The 20957-nt window shown below is 42.7% G+C and overlaps 1 protein-coding gene across 2 annotated transcripts in view; it reads right to left on the bottom strand.

Moving 5' to 3' along the window:
• Positions 1-8150: 8150 nt before the first annotated feature.
• The window catches only part of WDR34 (WD repeat domain 34), a 126621-nt gene continuing 113814 nt past the window's right edge, over positions 8151-20957 (bottom strand). The window contains exons 7-8 of one of the 2 annotated variants that reach the window (XM_030207914.1): positions 10134-10291; positions 8151-9806 (exon numbers count right to left, since the gene is read on the bottom strand). In XM_030207914.1, the coding sequence (XP_030063774.1) occupies positions 9568-9806; positions 10134-10291 (397 nt within the window). In that variant the 3' untranslated portion in view covers positions 8151-9567. The remainder of the gene's footprint in view (positions 9807-10133; positions 10292-20957) is intronic. The other variant, XM_030207913.1, reaches the window with a different exon arrangement.

The following is a 20957-nucleotide window of genomic DNA, read 5'->3' as shown; positions in this document are numbered from 1 at the left end:
TGGCTGTATTACTAGGACTCTTGCTCGAGACAGTAATGAGATGTGAAAATGCAGATAGAAGATCACATCACAGCTCTGACCTCAGGTGGGCAACCAATGCAGCAGTGGCTCTGAGATCAGCTGTGATATAACCCTCCAGCTTTAGCCTAGCCTGAGTAAAAGTAGATGCAATCTGCTAGCCAACTTGGGTGTATTTACTGATGACAGACACATCCTGTTGGGGTCAAAAGAAACAAAATACTAGGTGCTAAAGGGTCATGGTGGATTGTTTTTGGACTTTAGAAGGCTAAAACTCTTGCAGTCCAAACTGTGCAGCATATTTTCACCAGGATAGGCATAAGATTTTGGAAAATATGTTGGCTGGTGTAGTGGAAGTGAATTTTAAAGATTGTTTTTCAACTCTGCCTTGACCGACCAGTGCACTTGGGGTCTGTATTTCCGATTAGAAGTAATTCTGTTTAAAAATGATTGTTTAACTTTTATTAGAGCTGTCTTCTGCATTCCAACTTATTTTCACACAATTTATGTGAAGGGAAATATGGGGCCTGTTTTCAAGTTCAGACTGGCCACCTGGACTAGGAAACATGTGACCACATTCCCACAGTATTTATTTTATTTGTTGTATTTGTACCCCACATTTTCCCACCTATTTGCAGGCTCAATGTGGCTTACATAGTACGGTCAAAGGCGTTTACTCAGTCGGTGGATAACAAATACAAAGTTGTATAGTGATCGTATGACATAGAGTGGAGGGTCGGAATGGATGAAGATTGCATAATGTCCTGTTTGATCATAGTCATGCTCTGTTGGTAGGTGAAGAGGGTTACGTGGGGTCGTTGGGGTAGGCCTTTTTGAAGAGAGAGGTTTTTAGTGATTTCCTGAAGTTCAAGTGGTCGTGGATTGTTTTCACAGCTTTTGGGAGCCCATTCCATAGTTGTACGCTTATGTAGGAGAAGCCGGCTGCGTAAGTTTTTGTATTTCAGTCCTTTGCAATTTGGGTAATGTAGGTTTAGGTAGGATCTTGACAATCTGACTTTGTTTCTTATTGGTAAGTCTATAAGGTCTGTCATGTATCCTGGGACTACGCCGTACATGATTTTGTGGACTAAGGTGCAGATTTTGAAGATGATCCATTCTTTGACAGGGAGCCAATGCAACTTTTCTCGGAGGGGTTTGGCTCTTTCGAAGCGTCTGGAGTTTTTTTTATGAGTTGTTCTTTGCAGCCTGCATAGATTCCATTGCAATAATCTGCATGGCTTAGGTCCATTGATTGTGCTGCTGCGGCTAGGAAAGCGAATAGAATGTTGGGTATCAATAGGAAAGGTATGGAAAACAGGTGTGAGGATGTTATGTTGCCGTTGTATCGCTCCATGGTGCGACCGCACCTTGAGTACTGTGTTCAATTCTGGTCGCCGCATCTCAAGAAAGATATAGTAGAATTGGAAAAGGTGCAGCAAAGGGCGACTAAAATGATAGCGGGGATGGGACGACTTCCCTATAAAAGACTAAGGAGGCTAGGGCTTTTCAGCTTGGAGAAGAGACGGCTGAGGGGAGACATGATAGAGGTATATAAAATAATGAGTGGAGTGGAACAGGTGGATGTGAAGCGTCTGTTCACGCTTTCCAAAAATACTAGGACTAGGGGGCATGCGATGAAACTACAGTGTAGTAAATTTAAAACAAATCGGAGAAAATCTTTCTTCACCCAACGCATAATTAAACTCTGGAATTCATTCCCGGAGAACGTGGTGAAGGCGGTTAGCCTGGCAGAGTTTAAAAAGGGGCTAGACTGTTTCCTAAAGGACAAGTCTATAAACCACTACTAAATGGACTTGGGAAAAATCCACAATTCCAGGAATAACATGTATAGAATGTTTGTATGTTTGGGAAGCTCGCCAGGTGCCCTTGGCCTGGTTTGACCGCTGTCATGGACAGGATGCTGGGCTCGATGGACCTTTGGTCTTTTCCCAGTGTGGCATTACTTATGTACTTATTAGGTATCAAAAAAATTGCTCTTGGAAGAAAGGTTTTAATCGTTTGAGCTTCCACATTGAATAGAACATTTTCTTTGTTACAGAGTTTACTTGGCTCTCGAGGGTACAGTTGTGATAGTGTGACTCAGAGTATTTTCAAACTGTCTGAGGTAAGGAGGGTATGTCCTGGAGTATTTATGGTTGTGGGTTTGTATTTGTTATATGGAGAGGAGAGGATGAGGCGATGTGTTTTTTTCAGTGTTCAGTTTCAGCTGGAATGAGTTTGCCCAGGAGTCCATGATGATCAGACTAGCATTGATTTTGTTGGTTATTTCTGTCAGATCATGTCTGAAGGGGATGTATATTGTAACATCTTCTGCGTAAATGAATGGGTTAAGGCCTCGGTTGGAAAAGGACTGTGCCAGTGGAATCATCATCATGTTGAAGAGTATTGGTGATAATGGTGATCCCTTGAGGTACTCCGCAGACTGCTTTCCATGGTGGTGATATGTTTGACTTTGATTTTACTTGATAAGTTCTGGAAGTTCTGGTGGTTAGAAAGTCTTTGATCCAGTTAAGTACGTTTCCTTCAATCCCAAAGTGGCCTAGTATTCTTAGTAGTATGTTGTGGTTTACCATGTTGAATGTGTTCAACATGTCAAACTGGAGGAGTATGCTTTTGCCTGTGGCAATCTCCTGCTTGAATTTGGCCAGGAGGGTGACTAGGACAGTTTCGGTGCTATGGTGGGATCGGAATCCTGATTGTGAATTATGTAGTATTGAGAACTTGTCCAGGTATTCTGTAAGCTGTTTAGTCACAAAGTCCTCCATAATTTTTACTACTAATGGATAGACGCAACTGGGAGGTAATTGGTGATATCATTTGTGCTTTTCTTGGTGTCTTGGTATTGGGGTGAGTAGGATGTTGCCATGTTCCTCAGGGAAGAGACCTTGTAACATGAAGTTTAGATGGGATGTAAGGTCTGCTATGAAGCGGTCTAGGGCAGACTTGAGTAGATGACTGGGACATGTATCCAGTTTGCAGTGGGTCTTGGCGACCCTGTGAGTTGCTTGTGTAACTGATTTGGTGCTGAGGAGATTAAATGTTGTCCAAATGCAGTCAGCTGGGTATCCTTCAGAGGATGGGTCCAAATCGTTGAAGATTTCGATGTCGGTATTGTGATGAGGAAGTGTGCTGCATAGTTTGATTATTTTTTCATTAAAGTAGTTAGCAAGTTTGTCTGCAGGTGGGATGTCTGTGTTGGTTGTGGTGATAGGGGTGGTGTCTAATAACTTATTTACGAGTTGGAATAGTTTCTTCATATCTTTGTAGTCCGGTCCTAATTTGGTTTTGTAGTAGGACCTTTTGGTTTGTTTTATTGCGTATTTGTATTTTCTATGTATTTGTTTCCATGTGTTGAGTGTGTGTTCATCTTTTGTCTTTCTCCATACTTGTTCAAGTTTTCTAGATTGTGTTTTGAGTTTTTTTTTTTTTTAGTTTGTCATTGAACCAAGGTATAGTGTTTTGTCTTTTTGATATTTTTGTTTTTAAGGGTGCTATTTTGTTTAGTACGCTGTTGCATCTGCCATCCCAGTGGTTGAGATAAAGTATGGAATCAGTGCTTATTGTCCATTCATTGTCATATTTGTTGCCAGAATATTTGTGGATCGATTTGCCCTCTTTAGTGTAAGTAGTACGTTCTGGTGTACTGTTTGAGCCCTTCTTCTGGCAGTAGAGTTAGGTTCAGTTTGTAATGGTCAGTCCAAGGTATTGCTGTCCATTTGATGTCTGTTAATAAATTATTGTTTGTAGGTAGTTTGTGATAGGAGGTCCAATGTATGTCCTTTGATATGGGTAGTTTGCATGTGGGGCCATTTAAAATCCCAGGACTGTAGGAAGTATTTACATTCAAGAGCGTTTGTAAAGTTGGGGCCTTCTAGGTGAAGGTTAATGTCACCTAGTAGCAGTATGTTATTTACACAGTTGTTTGATATGAAGGTGGGCTGACTTTCCAGTTGCTGCTTGGTCTATAGAATAATGCGCAATTCAGGTGATCGGTTAGGGAGTTGTGGATTCTAAATCAGGCAATTTCTAGTTGGGGTGTTATGGAGGCGGCTGTAGTTTCGGTGGTTAATTTTTCTCGGTATATTAGTGCTATGCCTCCACCTCTCTTTTCCGATCTGGTTCAGTGGGTGATTTTGTAACCTGGCGGGCACAGTTCAAGGATTATGGGGTCATTTTGGTTGTGAATCCATGTTTCATTGATAAAGATGAGATCGAGATATTCTGAGGTGATCCAATCTGATATTGTTGTTGTTTTGTTGATTACGGATCTAGCATTGATCTACCTGGATGTTTTGGTATGGGGCTTGTAGGTTTGGTGTTGTGGATTTTTGTTGTTGTTCCTTGGGTGATTGTTGTGGTCTTTCCTCTTGTTTTGTTGGTGATGTCCATGTATAGATAGTTTTTCTTTAGTGTGATGAGTTTGGTGGAGTGTGGAATGTTTGATCAGTCTTTGGTGGGGATTTGTAGGGTGGTTATGAAGTAATGTTCTATGAGTGGGATGGATAGTGCTAGGTGGATCAGTGAAGGAGTAGATTACCAGAAGTATTTTGATTGTGTTCATTTTGGTGTCAATTTAGGATATATATATAGGTTACTCACAGTCAGATGCTCGCGAATAAAGTCTTGGACACCTATAAGTCAGGCTTACAGTGAGAGTGGGAGCTCAGCAGTTCTGATGGGAATACAGGCTCACAGTATGGCTTGTTTACCTAAACAGAGAAGCATCCTGTAATTTTCCTTAGCTCTGAACATGAGTTCTAAGCCTAATAGGGGCGTTTCTTTCAGTGAACATGGGAGCTCATCTGTAATGTACGAACTGCACAGAAAACCATGTTTCCTGGTCGAAGAAGCTCCTGGCTTTTGCTGTGAACAGGGCCCCCACCCACCCCCACAGCTGATGAGCCTGGATGATGTAAGGACCAGTGATAATTGTTTCTAGTGTATTATTGCTTCTTTTCCTGGTCTAGGAACTCTTAGCATTGTTTAGATGTAGAGACCAATGATGTAATGACTGTTATAGATGGGTATTGTTTCTTTTTAGTTATATAGCTAATCATTGTAGATTTTAGCACCTCTAATAAAGGTCTCTTATCTAATATAAATCCAAAAGAATCCACAGTAATTACTGAGTAGTCTGTGTTAGTGAAGCAGGCTGTAAATCCATACCTACTAAAGCCTGAATAGAGCTGGGTCTACCTTCCACCCAGTGATAGTAAGCACCAATTGCACTGAATTGGGTTTAAGGCCAGACTCAGATCCTTTTTCCTATCCTACACAAAAACTGCTTGAATATCTTCTACACTTTTCTAAGGTCTTACCCTCACACCAGACTGCAGCCATCCTCCACTTAAAATCTCTTAGTGGAATCTTTCCTGGAATAGCAGGACATGACACCATCATGCAAGTAGGGTGAGTCAACTAAGTCCAGAAGTAGAACTAAATCTGCCTTGGGCCAATTAAGATATTATAGTTCCCATCATGCTTCAGTTTAAGGAGAGATTTTTTTTTCTTTTTCCCCTAAGAAAGGTATGGAAGGATATGCATACAGAAGATCTTCCCCCTCCCTCTCCAAATCAAGGAGAAACTAATGTGTTGTGTGATTCCACTACAGAGCAATATGGAAAGATTGTGTTGGTAAGGTGAGTGGCAAAGAGGTTTATCAAGAGGGTTCCTCACTCTCAAAATTTTCTCCTTGGCTATGCTTATGCTGAGAGTGCACTTGTGTGGCTGAATTATCTTGCTCAGTCTGTCTGCTAGGAAAGTAGCTCTGAGTACCATTCCTTTGCTGGATGCCCAACACCAGTTCCTGACATAGGAGGTACAAGCCCATGCAGCCCTGCTTGTTGATACAATACACACAACCTGATTATTCTCTCAAATCTGGTGTGCTAAAGCCTTCCTGTTGTGTCATGGAGCAGTAAAACAGCTGAGGGTTTTGTTTTGTTTTTTTTACACTGCTCCCACTTGTAATCTTTTTCCTCACTTTCAACAAGGTGCTAGAGTATAACAAGCAGCAGGTTATGGTTTGTGCAAGTCTACTGGAAATGGAGTCAAAATTTCTTAAGGCAAAAGGACATGTTGGCAACAATGCATGCCTCCCCTCCACCACAGTCCCACACCTAGTATACCTGAATGTAACTCACCTTGAGCTACTACTGAAAAAGATGTGAGCAAAATCCAACAAACAAACACTGAAAAAAAACACTGCCTTATCCTCTCTTCTCAACATAATAATTTCAAACCCACAATCTTAAACAGTCCAGGACACACACTCCCTATCTTAGCCTAAAAATACTTAGAGTAACTATTGACCACAACCTCAATCGAGAGCCAAGTAAAAAGGTAATACAGAAAATGTTCTGCTCAATGTGGAAACTCAAACAAATAAAACCTTTCTTCCTGAGGGACACCTTTTGCAAACTAGTACAATCAATTATCCCAAGCCATGCAGACTACTGCAATGGAATATACGCGGGATGCAAAGAACAACTCACCAAAAAACTCCAAACCACCCAAAACTTAGCAGCCAGGCTGATATATGGTAAAACACGATTCAACAGTGCTAAACCACTTCGAGAAAAGCTGCACTGGCTCCCAATCAAGGAACAGATCATCTTCAAAATCTGCACCTTTGCCGTAGATAATTTTGTGGACTTAGTCTCAGGATACATGACAGACCTCATTGATCTACCAACTAGAAACAGACTCAGATCAGCACCATCATACCTAAACTGTAAAGGACTAAAGTACAAAACAACTCACACATCCAACTTCTCATACGAAAGCGCACAACTATGCAATGGACTCCCGCATGCAGTGAAAACAATACATGACCACCTAAGCTTCAGGAAATCATTGAAAACCCACCTCTTCAAAAAAACTTATCCCACTGATCCAACATAAATCCCCAAACCCAGCAACACAGGATCATCTACGATCGTACTGGACAATTTACTATCCTTAACCCCATGACGCCTGAAACACTTCTACCTTTTTTTTTTTTTTTGTTTTGTTACATTTTGTACCCCATGCTTTCCCACTCATGGCAGGCTCAATGCGGCTTACATGGAGTAATGGAGGGTTAAGTGACTTGCCCAGAGTCACAAGGAGCTGCCTGTGCCTGAAGTGGGAATCAAACTCAGTTCCTCAGTTCCCCAGGACCAAAGTCCACCACCCTAACCACTAGGCCACGCCTACCTTCAACTATAACACAACTTTGTATTTGTTATCAACCGTAATGGCAATCGCCACTACAATACTTTGTAAGCCACACTGAGTCTGCAAATAGGTGGGAAAATGTGAGGTATAAATGCAACAAATAAATACCACCAAGTTCGGAATGGACTGTGGAGCTCATGGCTGTTTTCCAAACAGCTTAAATTAATACTAGATAAACTGGATGGAATGGAGCAGCGTTTTACCTCTATTCCTGTGGTTTTTAAGACCATGCGGCAAGTGGGAGCAGTAGAGGAGAGTATCCAGGAAGTGGTATCTGCCAGGCTGCACATGTTGAAGGATGTAGAAAATCACTCTCGAAGCAATAATCTCAGGTTGGTGGGCTTGCCGGAAACTATTCAGGATCTCCGCTGTTTTCTGGAACCTTGGCTGACATCTCTCACACTTTCTCCTAACACAGATCCACTCTGCATAGAGAGGGCCCACCACTTGGGACAGAGGAGAGCCGGTACTGCTCGCCTGCAAGTAGTGATATTTATGGTGCTTAATTATGGCCATAAGAAGGAAATCCTCCAGGCATCCAAAGCGGGAAATCTCTGGAACATATAAGCAAGTCCTGTGCTTTCAGGATTATTCCAATAAGGTGTCCACAGCCCGCAGAGCCTTTATACCTCTCTTCTCATGTCTACTGAAGCTACAAATTCGTTTCAGCCTTCTCATCCAGCATGGCTAAAAATTGCTTGTAAGGGCCATGTACAATATTTTGACAGTGTCTGAAGCCTCCAAGTATGTGGATAGCATAGTGGCATCTAAAGAACCAGAAGGCAACTGACATGGCTGGTATGGTCCATTATGCTGAGGAACTTATTTTATTTATTTAGAACAAACAGAGCAAGGCAGTTAATTTTAAAATAAGCTAGAGCAAAGGAACTACAGTGTTTAGATAGGACAGATGAGCAAAGACATTAAAGATAAAACTTTCCAAGAAACAAACAATAATTCATTTCCTCTCATCAGATACCAGCCACTGCAAGCTACCATCTCAGTATAAGCCTGTTCAAATAGGCAGGCTTTCAACAAAGCCTTAAAGCTCTTTACATTTAATTCACTATGAAGATACAGAGGTATGGAGTTCCAAAGGTGAGGAACAGCACAAAAGAAAGCACTGGCATGAGTTGATTCAAGTTGAGCAAGACAAAGCCCTAGTAGTACCATATGGTGAACATGAATGCAATGTAAAACCCTTGTGGAAGAGTATGGAATAGTTGATGATAAATATAGAGGTGTACCTTGTTGAAATGCCTGAAGGAATGGTTCTTTTATGTGCTATAATTGACAGTCACTGATAATACCTTTAACTAGCTTGTTGAAGCCGAGGGGATGATTGGCTGTTTCCTGTATTACCATTATGTTCTTATCGCATCGGGCCCAGCATGACAGCAGAAAATTGGATAGAAGATATTTGACCATCATTCTTCCCAATGGAGGTCTGTGTGACACTGCCCCTACAAATATCCCTAACACAATTCTGTTTGAAGTGGGCCAGAGCTATTATACTAGACAATCATTTCAGGACCAGATGTGGAATCTGGTGCTTTTTGTGCCAGCCTATTATGAAGCTTGTCCTTGCTGTTTTTTTGGGGTTTAATCTTGTTATTTTTTTACCATTGCTCTGTTTTGCAACTGAAATACTGACTGGCTAGGGGGTTGTACAGGGGAAATAGTAGTCCTCAAAGTCAGATGTTCTCAGTCTCCCTCTACTAGTAGGCATACATAACCCAAGTGTCTTGACCAGTCTGAAGGGTTACCAAGGAATGTATCCTTAACCATTGGCTTTAGTACAACAAACTTCATGTATTAATGTTATGGAAGTCCTAGAGGGCTCAGTATCTCCTAAATGGCAAAAAGAAAAAATTCTTATCTAGATGGGATGCCTATTTACAAAGGATATCTCCCAAAGCCCATAGCTATGTTATGAATCATTGTCATCATTAGTTTCATAACTACTTTTAAGCTGCATGGACTCTCAGGTCGGAGGGGGTTGGGGGGGTATTATCTGTAGGGGATGCTTTTCTTTATGGTAGATAAGAACCACAGGCCCTAGACCACTTTTTATTGACTGATAGAAGGTTATATAGAATCCTCTTATAGAGTTGATGTTGCTGCTACAAAAGAACATATATCTGTATGTCTGGACTGATCTGGAGACAAAAAACAAAGTAAGCTGGCACAGTAATTATCACAATCATTTTTATACACATTCAATTACAGCTGTAAGCATAAGACCTTTTTTTTTTTTTTTTTTTTCTTTAAACAAAGCACCACCAAACCACCTTTGACTAGTTTCCTGTTTTAATCTGTCACCTCGTTTGCAAGCTGCTCCAAGTGCCTCATCTCTCGGGGTCCTTCTTCCGTAAATTCAGAGCTCAGCTGCCAGATCTTCACCATACCACTGGCATCCCCAGCTGCCAGCAGGTGAGTTTGCTTCTTATTAAACTCAAGACAATACACAGGCTTTTGTTCTGGGTTTTGTTGTATGGCAACTGCAGGCTGCTGGGAACTCTTCCCAAGATCAAACAGCAACACTTCACCTTCAAAAATATGTGATGTAAATAAGGTTGCAGTCTGATAAACGGCAGTTATTTAACAATATGCAATTGAAGTAAGATCTCCTGGGCTCCAAATCTGACTAGTGTATATAGTAAACTAGTTTCTTTAAATGAAAAATTAAAAAAAAAAAAAAACCACACCAAAGCCAAAACAGAACAACTGATGCTGGAGCTGACTGTGTGCTGGGATAATGTCCATTCAGATCCCCCTCTTTGTAGAAACCAAAACAATTACTAGATTCCTACATGAGGCCTTAAATATATTCAACCATACTTGTATCTTATTCCCCTTGAATAAAGGATCCCTACCTTCTCCAGATGCTGCTGCAAAGAGTAAGGGTCGAACAGGAGACCAACATACACTAAAGAGGTATTTGTGTGATAACTGCAGCAAGAGAAGGGGCTTAGCCTGTAGCATGGAGTACAAGTGAATTTGTCCGTCTGTGCCTGCACTCAAAAACAGGTTCCTGTAAAGGAGACAAGAATTAACAGCTCTAGACAACTACAGTACACACACCTTTTGTTGTACACAGAGGTACAGGGAAAATGGCAAGCAGGTGAATTTAAACAAAAATGCTTTTGCTTAATTCCAGAGTACTGAATAAAACAGCTGTTGATGTAGTAGGTGGAAAGCTAGAGTAGCCCAGAACACAACGAACAAAAGTGCATGTTAAGAACTGCAAGCTTTGATGTCTGTAATACTAGAATTTTACTTTCACCATAGACCCTCCCAATGTATCTTGCAGGTCCATGGATATGTTATTGCTTTTTTGGGCTCTTTTACTATAATGCAGTAAGGCTTTGCACTTAATGCACACTGGCACTGAAAATTAACAAGGGGAAAGTGCAAAAGCCTCCGCAGTAAATGCAAGGTGTATGCCCCACATCTGCCCTGCAATTAGCACACAGGACAGATACTTACACCAAGTTACATTCATTGCAGTGCTAGCCCATTCCTATAAATAAATGCATAAGTGCTGTGGTAGCATACTCTTGCCCCTCTGATTCCCCCCCCCCCATCAATCTTCCATTGACACCACACCCATCCTTTTGATCCCCCCTCCTCCCAATAAGCCCCAGTAGTGGATCCAAAATGGTGCTGGTGACCCCTAGCAGAAGGCTCATGGTACTATTACTAGAGGGAATGCTTCCAAATGAGTAGATTCTAGGAGGGGTTATACTCTGGAAGAATTGGATCAGGCGGGGATTATCACTTAAGGTAGGGTGCAAATCAGGGGACATTGGGGAGAACCTGACTTGGGGGGGGGGGGGGCCCAAAGGCTTGGAGATCCAATCAGATTGCTCTCATTTCCAACTGATTAATCAACCTCTAGGCGTCTTCCTTTGAGCAGTGGCTCTGCATTATGTGGCCCAGACAATGGGCTCCCCAGCCAGAGAGACTGGCATCTGTGGTAAATGTTATCCCCTCAACAACTCTCCCTGACAGACTACCACTATGAGCAACTGCAACGTTTCCAAATGAAAGGACAAAACCTTCAACACCCTACTGCGCCTTTTCAAATCCAGGATCAGCCGCTAACATCTCTCTTTCTTGGGCATGATAAAGTATACTGAATACCTGCCAGAACCTCTCCCGGCTTAAAGAACTGGAACCACTCTTTCCAACGCCAAAAGCCTGTCACACAGCTAAGGGGGACTTGCTGGGTGAACAAGAAAAGCATTGGGAAAAGGGCAAGAAAATTCCAGGGTGTAGCCTAGGGTCCAGGATCCACTGGGCCCAACTCCAATGAAATAGCTACATCCTTTCCCCTGTGGGAATTATCAGAGGATGGGTCAAAACACCTTCTTTAGGAGACCCAAGAGGCTCCAGATGCCTCTTGGCCTCCACAGCAACCACTCAAAAGGTCTGAAAGGAAGAGCTATTTCAAAATCAACCTTGATGGGCTCCACTCGATCTACCCAAATGGTATCTCTCTGCATCTCTACAACACCCCCAGTCACAGAGCAAGTCCTTGAACAAGATCTATCTGTAGGCAGTCTAGGAATTTGGGGTTCACCTAAATCCTTCACCAGCTTCTCCAAATCTTCACAAAAAGTAGCTTACCCCTAAAAGGCAGCTGACTCAGATGCACGTTTGAAGCCACATCCACGAACTAATTCCTTAACCAGAGAAAATGCCTCTTCGCCATTGCCAAGGCCAAATTCTCTGTTGAAGCCCTAATCAAATCATATATATCTGCCAAAAAGGACACTCAGAAACTAGTGCCCATGATTTCCCCTGGGGAATCCGGAAGTCTTTCTGACCAGCGAAAACCAGCTCAAGCCATAACAGCCCCTTGCAATGCCAGAGCAGAAATCTCAAAGGATCTCTTCAATCCTGAACCCTTTAACACTGCTCCCCATTAAACAGGAATTCCTGTCTTCTTGGTGACAGCTGTGATCAGCTTGTTAACTTGAAACTCTCTAATTCTGTCAAAAGAAGCTGATAAAGGCGAGCCATGGCTCTGCCAATTCTTATCACTAACCAGGCACAACTAATTCTCAATAGGACCGGATAAAAATTAGCATAAATAGAAAATCTTCCCAACCAGTCCAAACTTAGTTTAGATGTTATGTTCAAAACCCCATATTCCTCAGATCTTCAATGCAATGCAGTAACTTTCAATATATCAATATAGCTTTCCCATAAACCTCAGTAATGTGCGATCACCAGCAATTATTGAAACTGACGATACACATATCAACCTCTTCGTCGGTTTAATCAAATAATTTAATCATTTCCAACCTACCACCGGTAGCAGTGAAGGGAGGAAGGCTACCTGTGGAACGCCATGGGGGGCGGGGTTTTAAAGGTGGATACGTCAGAGATCAGCTGGTATTTAATTGATTTGAAAAAACGCTGGCGCCATCTTGGCTTTTGAATTACTTCTGCTGAGCTGGCACTAATAAGATCATGGGGTAAGTTTCTTTGGTTTTTTTGATCTAAATAAATATGCGCTCTAGACATAGGTTGACTGCTGATGTATGGGGTGTAGATATTAATAAAATACTTTATTGTAGGGGATGTCCTTGAGACAGCTCATTTCGGAGCGAAACGTGCATGTCAGGCAGCCTAACCCCCGGGTCTGATAAATAAAAGAAAGAGAAGATAAGTTCAATTTAAATTATGGGCTTTAATAATTTGAAAGGAAATTATAAAATTGTAAAATTATTTCATTAAACCGATGAAGAGGTTGATATGTGTGAGTATCGTCAGTTTCAATAATTGCTGGTGATCGCACATTACTGAGGTTTATGGGAAAGCTATATTGATATATTGAAAGTTACTGCATTGCATTGAAGATCTGAGGAATATGGGGTTTTGAACATAACATCTAAACTAAGTTTGGACTGGTTGGGAAGATTTTCTATTTCTGCCAATTCTTAGCCACGTCGGAGGAATGCCCATTTGGCCTCTACCATTAAGCAGGAATGTTCTTGCGGGCTTCCTGATCCCTTTCAAAAGTACCATTCTGCTGGAATATAACAGCTTGGTGAAAAGGAAAAGTCTTATAAGACTTCTTAATCCTCAGCAACAGCAGGTCTTCCACTGCCTTGTTGTTATACAGGCATTTAACGAAAATTCTAAGCATGGACAAAACTTGTGAAATCAAAATAGACAACTTATCTTGCCTAAAAATATGAACAGTACGATCTTCTGCTGTTGGAACCTGCTTGTCATCACATAAAAATTCATCCTCACATTCCAACTTCTGTTCAACATCTTTGTATTCACAGTCCAAAGACTTCACAGAAGAAAAGGATAGTCTTCCAAACAGCCTAAGATGCTTAGGAGTGAAGTTCCAGAAAAATCTAAATTTGATAGGGTTCCTTCCCCAAAGTCCTTCCTCATACAGAATTATTTATACATCAACAAAATTAATTCTGGAGAAAATCCTTGCAGAGGCTCTGCAAATTGAGCCTTACTCAATTTGAAACAGGTTGCGTCTCTCAAGTCCAGGGTAATAACAATGGCGGGCCATCTGAGGTGGCAAAAGCATTCAAAATGGTAGCAGTTCTTGCCAAAATCAGGTCACTGACCAACTCAAACAAAATGCCAACAGAAGTCTCCTAGTCAGAAACTCCAGTTCTTTGCACCTTAGTTTAAAGCTGCCAAAATTGTCTGCATCTGGGTCCGTGGTCATTTCTTCACAGGCGTGACACTGCCCTATTAGAGCACTAACCAACTGTTGCCCCCCACACAAGCTGCAGTGCTTAGAACACTCCTGCAGCACTGCCATAGAAAAAAATGCTGCTGAATAGACAGACACAGCCAGAAATCACCTCAAAACTGCTGCAACAGTTCACCTCTCCCTGAGAAGGAAAGCTGTCTCCTTCACCAGGTAACTGCAAACTAAACTGTAGCTCTCATCTAGAAAGACAGAATTAAAAGGTCATTAACTTCAGCTTTGCCTATGAAACCTGTTGGCCCAGGCACTTGTGGAACTTTCCCAATAATTAAGGGAAAGGGCCAGGCCACAAAAACACCACCCTTTAAAGTTTGAATTTGGGGTGATCAAGGAGAGTAAGGGGGTCTAACAAACTAGAGGACACAATCATAATGGGTAATTTCAATTACCCCAATACTGACTGCATAAATATAACCACAGTGCATGCTAGAGAGGTGAAATTCCTTGATGGAATCAAGGACTGCTTTATGGAGCAGCTGATTCAGGAGCCAACAAGAGGAGGAACAATTCTAGACCTAGTCCTTAGTGGAGCGAATGATCAGGTGCAGGAGGTAATGGTGCTGGGACCTCTTGATAAGTGATCATAACCTGATCTGATTTGATATAAGCTCTGGAGTAAGTACACACACAAAATCTAAATGTTAGCATAGCATTTAACTTTCAAAAAGGAGACTAGGATATAGTGAGAAGAATGGTGAAAAAAAACCCCAAATAGGAGCAACTGTGAAAGTAAAAAATTTACATCAGGCATGGATGCTGTTCAAAAATACCATCCTGGAAGCCCAGGCCAAATACATTCTGTATATTAAAAAAAAGGAAGGAAGGAAGACCAAACAACAGCTGGCATGGTTAAAAAGTGAGGTGAAGGAAGTTATTATTGTTAAAAGAAATTCCTTCAGAACAGCATAAAGAATGACTTTGAAAAGAAGATTATGTTGGAGGGAAAAACGCATAGTAAAAACCATTTTTTTTTTTTTTAGATATATTAAAAGCAAGAAACCAGCAAAAGAATCAGTTGGATTGCTAGATAACCAAGGGGTAAAAGGAACACTCAGGGAAGACAGGGCCATATCGGACAGATTAAATGAATTCTTTGCTTCTTTACTGAGAAATATGTGGGAGAGATACCGGTGCCAGAAATGGTATTCCATGCTGATGAGTTGGAGAAACTAAATCAAATCTCTATAAAACTGGAAAAAATTACACAGCATATATATAAGCATGGATTAATGAGACGAAGCCAACATGGATTTAGTGAAGGGAATTCTTGCCTCACCAATCAACTACATTTCTTTGAAGGGGTGAACAAACATGTGGATAAAGATGAGCAGTTGATATTGTGTATCTGGATTTTCAAAAGACATTTGACAAAGTACCTCATGAAGACTCCAGAGGAAATTGGAAAGTCATGGGATGGGAGGTAGTGTTTCATTGTGGATTAAAAACTGGTTAAATGATTTAAACCTACTCTCTGTTTTTTATGGTTAGTATTCTCAATGGAGAAGGATAGTGGGGTTCCCCAGGGGTCTGTGCTGGGACTGCTGCTTTTTGACATATTTATAAATGACCTAGAGATGGGAGTAACTAGTGAGTGAATAACTTTGTGTCATCAGCAAATTTAATTACAAGTCGTTAAATCACGGGAGGATTGTGAAAAATTACAAAAGGACCATACGAAACTGGGAGACTAAGTACATAAGTAATGCCATACTGGGAAAAGACCAAAGGCCCATCAAGCCCAGTATCCTGTCCCCGACAGCGGCCAATCCAGGTCAAGGGCACCTGGCAGGTTCCCAAACATACAAACATTCTATACATGTTATTCCCGAAATTGTGGATTTTTCCCAAGCCCATTTACTAGCGGTCTATGGATTTGTCCTTTAGGAAACTGTCCAAACCCTTTTTAAACTCTGCCAAGCTAACTGCCTTCACCACGTTCTCCGGCAATGAATTCCAGAGTTTAATTACGCGTTGGGTGAAGAAAACTTTTCTTCTATTTGTTTTAAATGTACTACACTGTAGTTTCATCGCATGCCCCCTAGTCCTCCTATTTTTGGAAAGCGTGAACAGACGCTTCACATCCACCTGTTTCACTCCACTCATTATTTTATATACCTCTATCATGTCTCCCCTCAGCCGTCTCTTCTCCAAGCTGAAAAGCCCTAGCCTCCTTAGTCTTTCTTCATAGGGAAGTCATCCCATCTCCGCTATCATTTTCGTCGCCCTTCGATGCACCTTTTCCAATTCCACTATATCTTTCTTGAGAGGCGGCGACCAGAATTGGACACAATACTCAAGGTGCGGTCGCACCACGGAACGATACAACGGCATTATAACATCCTCACACCTGTTTTTTATACCTTTCCTAATAATACCAAACAATCTATTCACTTTCCTAGCCGCAGCAGCACACTGAGCAGAAGGTTTCAGTGTATTATCAACAACGACACCCAGATCCCTTTCTTGGTCCATAACTCCTAACGTGGAACCTTGCATGACGTAGCTATAATTCGGGTTCTTTATTCCCCACATGCATCACCCTACACTTGCTCACATTAAACATCATCTGCCATTTAGCCGCCCAGTCTCGTAAGGTCCTTCAGTAATTTTTCAAAATCCTCTCGCGAGTTAACGACTTTGAATAACTTTGTGTCATCAGCAAATTTATTATTTATTGCATTTGTACCCCCACATTTTCCCACCTATTTGCAGGCTCAATGTGGCTTACAGAGTGTTGTAATGACAAAGTCATGACAGGATATTGGGAACAATCAAAAGTAAACAGAGGATAGATGAGGAATTAGAGAAGATGGAATCTTTGTGTTTTGTGTCTTTAAGGGTTCTTTTTGTAGGCTCTATTGAAGAGATGTGTTTTCAGAGATTTGCGAAAGTTGCTTAGATTGTCCATAGTTTTTAGGGCTGGGGGTAACCCATTCCATATCTGTGTACTTCTGTAGGAGAAGGTAGTGGCGTATGCCTGCTTATATTTAAGTCCTTTACAGCTAGGGAAGTTCAGATTGAGGAATTTGCGGGCTGATCTCTTGGCATTTCTGGGCGGTAGGTCCACAAGGTTAAACAAGTACAGTGGGGCATTTGCATGAATGATCTTGTGTACGATCGTGCAGATCTTGAATTCGATTCGTTCCTTGAGTGGAAGCCAGTGAAGTTTCTCTCTTAAGGGTTTCGCGCTTTCGTATTTGGTCATTCCAAATATGAGTCTGGCTGCGGTATTTTGGGCTGTTTGGAGTTTGATAGTCTGTTCTTTGCAGCCAGCGTACAGAGTGTTACAGTAATCCAGGTGACAAATTACCATAGATTGTACCAAGGTGCGGAAAATGTTTCTCGGGAAGAAAGGCTTAACTCTTGAGTTTCCACATCAAGTGGAACATCTTTTTTGTCGTGTTCTTCACATGGGTATCGAGAGTGAGGTTTCGGTCAATGGTAACTCCAAGAATCTTCAGGTTTCCTGAAATAGGAAGGGTGCAGTATGGTGTGGTTATAGTGGAGTAATTGTTTGTGTTGTATTGAGGAGTACTAGGCATTGAGTTTTTTCTGCGTTGAGTTTTAGCTGGAATGAATCTGCCCAGCTATGCAAGGTTCTGAAGCTTTGGTTGATCTCATTGGTGATTTCATTTAGATTGTGTTTGAACGGGATGTAGATCATGACATCGTCTGCTTATATGTAAGGGTTAAGGTTTTGATCGGCTAAGAGTTTGGCTAGAGGTATCATCATTAAGTTGAAGATGGTTGGTGAGAGGGGGGATCCTTGAGGAACTCCGCATTCTGGTATCCATGGAGGTGATCTTTCGGCGTCTGTTATTACTTGGTAGGATCTGGTGGTGAGGAACCCCTCGAACCACTTGAGGACTGGGCCTCCGACTCCGAAGTATTCTAGTATATGAAGTAGTATTCCATGATCAACCATGTCGAAGGCGCTTGACATGTCAAATTGTAATACGAGTATGTTCTTACCAGTATCAATTGTTTTTTTCAATGAGTTCATTGCCGCCACTAGTAAAGTTTCGGTGCTGTGATTTGATCGAAATCCTGATTGTGACCTTGCTAGTTTCTCCCATCTCTAAATCATTTATAAATATATTAAAGAGCTGCGGTCCTAGCACTGACCCCTGAGGAACCCCACTAACTACTCTTTTCCCTCCAATTTCCTCTGCAGCCTTTCATGAGGCACCTTGTCAAACGCCTTTTGAAAATCCAGATACACAATATCAACTGGCTCCCCTTTGTCCACAGTTTGTTTACTCCTTCAAAGAATTGAAGTAAATTGGTCAGGCAAGATTTCCCCACACTAAAGCCGTGCTGACTTGGTCTCAGCAATCCATGTCCTCGGATGTGCTCTGTAATTTTGTTTTTTAATAATAGCCTCTACCATTTTCCCCGGCACCGATAGACTCACCGGTCTATAATTTCCCGGATCCTTTTTTAAAAATCGGTGTCAATATCAGATGACGTTTAATGTGAGCAAGTGCAAAGTGATGCATGTGGGAAAGAGGAACCCGAATTATAGCTGCATCATGCAAGGTTCCATGTTAGGAGTCACCAACCAGGAAAAGGATCTAGGCATCATCGTCGATGATACTTTGAAACCCTCTGCTCAGTGTGCTACAGCGACAAAGAAAGCAAGTAGAATGTTAGGTATGATTAGGAAAGGAATGGAAAATAAAAACCTTGAATACTGCGTGCAATTCTGGTCACTGCATCTCAAAAAAGATATAGTGGAATTAGAAAAGGTACAGAGAAGATGATAAAGGGTATGGGATGACTTCCCTATGAGGAAAGCGAATGATACATACCTGTAGCAGGTGTTCTCCGAGGACAGCAGGCTGATTGTTCTCATGACTGGGTTGACGTCCACGGCATCCCCCACCAACCGGAACAAAAATTCGCAGGCAGTCCCGCACGCAGGGCACGCCCACCGCGCCTGCGCGGCTGTCTTCCCGCCCGTGCGCGACTGTTCCCGCTCAGTTGAATGACAAGCAAAGGAATGAGTAAAACGCAACTCCAAAGGGGAGGAGGGAGGGTAGGTGAGAACAATCAGCCTGCTGTCCTCGGAGAACACCTGCTACAGGTATGTATCATTCGCTTTCTCCGAGGACAAGCAGGCTGCTTGTTCTCATGACTGGGGTATCCCTAGCTCTCAGGCTCACTCAAAACAAGAACCCAGGTCAATTGAACCTCGCAACCGCGAGGGCATAACAAAAATTGACCTACGAAGAACAACTAACTGAGAGTGCAGCCTGAACAAAATAAATCAGGTCCTGGAGGGTGGAGTTGGATTCAAACCCCAAACAGATTCTGCAGCACCGACTGCCCGAACCGACTGTCACGTCGAGTATCCTGCTGGAGGCAGTAATGTGATGTGAATGTGTGGACAGATGACCATGTCGCAGCCTTGCAAATCTCTTCAATAGTGGCTGACTTCAAGTGGGCCACTGACGTTGCCATGGCTGTAACACTATGAGCCGTGACATGACTCAACAGCCAGCCCAGCCTGGGCGTAAGTGAAGGAAATGCAATCTGCTAGCCAATTGGAGATGGTGTGTTTCCTGACAGCGACCCCTTTCCTATAGGAGTTGAAAGAAATAAACAATTGGGCGGACTGTCTGTGGGGCTGTGTCCGCTCCAGATAGAAGGCCAACGCTCGCTTGCAGTCCAATGTGTGCAACTGACGTTCAGCAGGGCGGGTATGTGGTCTGGGAAAGAATGTTGGCAAGACAATTGACTGGTTAAGATGGAACTCCGACACCACCTTTGGCAGGAACTTAGGGTGAGTGCGGAGTACTACTCTGTTATGATGAAATTTGGTACAAGGAGCATGAGCTACCAGGGCTTGCAGCTCACTGACTCTACGAGCTGAAGTAACTGCCACCAAGAAAATGACCTTCCAGGTCAAGTACTTCAGATGGCAGGAATTCAGTGACTCAAAAGGAGGTTTCATCAGCTGGGTGAGGACGACGTTGAGATCCCATGACACTGCAGGAGGCTTGACAGGGGGCTTTGACAAAAGCAAGCCTCTCATGAATCAAACGACTAAAGGCTCTCCAGAGATGGCTTTACCCTCTACATGATGATGGTAAGCACTAATCGCACTAAGGTGATTCCTTACTGAGTTGGTCTTGAGGCCAGACTCTGATAAGTGCAGAAGGTATTCAAGCAGGTTCTGTGCAGGACAAGAACGAGGTTCTAGGGCCTTGCTCTCACACCAAACGACAAACCTCCTCCACTTGAAAAAGTAACTCTTTTTAGTGGAATCCTTTCTAGAGGCAAGCAAGACACGGGAGACACCCTCAGACAAACCCAACAAAGCAAAATCTACGCCCTCAACATCCAGGCCGTGAGAGCCAGAGACTGGAGGTTGGGGTGCAGAAGCGCTCCGTCGTTCTGCGAAATGAGAGTCTGAAAACACTCCAATCTCCACGGTTCTTCGGAAGACAACTCCAGAAGTAGAGGGAACCAGATCTGACGGGGCCAAAAAGGCGCTATCAGAATCATGGTGCCATGGTCTTGCTTGAGCTTCAGTAAGGTCTTCCCCACCAAAGGTATGGGAGGATAAGCATACAGGAGGCCGGTCCCCCAATGGAGGAGAAAGGCATCCGACGCTAGTCTGCCATATGCCTGTAGTCTGGAACAGAACAGAGGCAGCTTGTGGTTGGTCCGAGAGGTGAAAAGGTCTACTGAGGGAGTGCCCCACTCTCGGAAGATCTTGCGTACCACTCTGGAATGGAGCGACCACTCGTGCGGTTGCATGACTCTGCTCAGTCTGTCGGCCAGACTGTTGTTTACGCCTGCCAGGTATGTGGCTTGGAGAAGCATGCCGAACTGGCAGGCCCAACGCCACATCCCGACGGCTTCCTGACACAGGGGGCGAGATCCGGTGCCCCCCTGCTTGTTGATGTAATACATTGCAACCTGATTGTCTGTCCGA

This window comes from Microcaecilia unicolor, chromosome 6, assembly GCF_901765095.1.
Source record: "Microcaecilia unicolor chromosome 6, aMicUni1.1, whole genome shotgun sequence".
In the NCBI taxonomy this organism is placed as follows: domain Eukaryota; kingdom Metazoa; phylum Chordata; class Amphibia; order Gymnophiona; family Siphonopidae; genus Microcaecilia; species Microcaecilia unicolor.
This window is presented reverse-complemented; position numbering and strand designations above follow the sequence as displayed.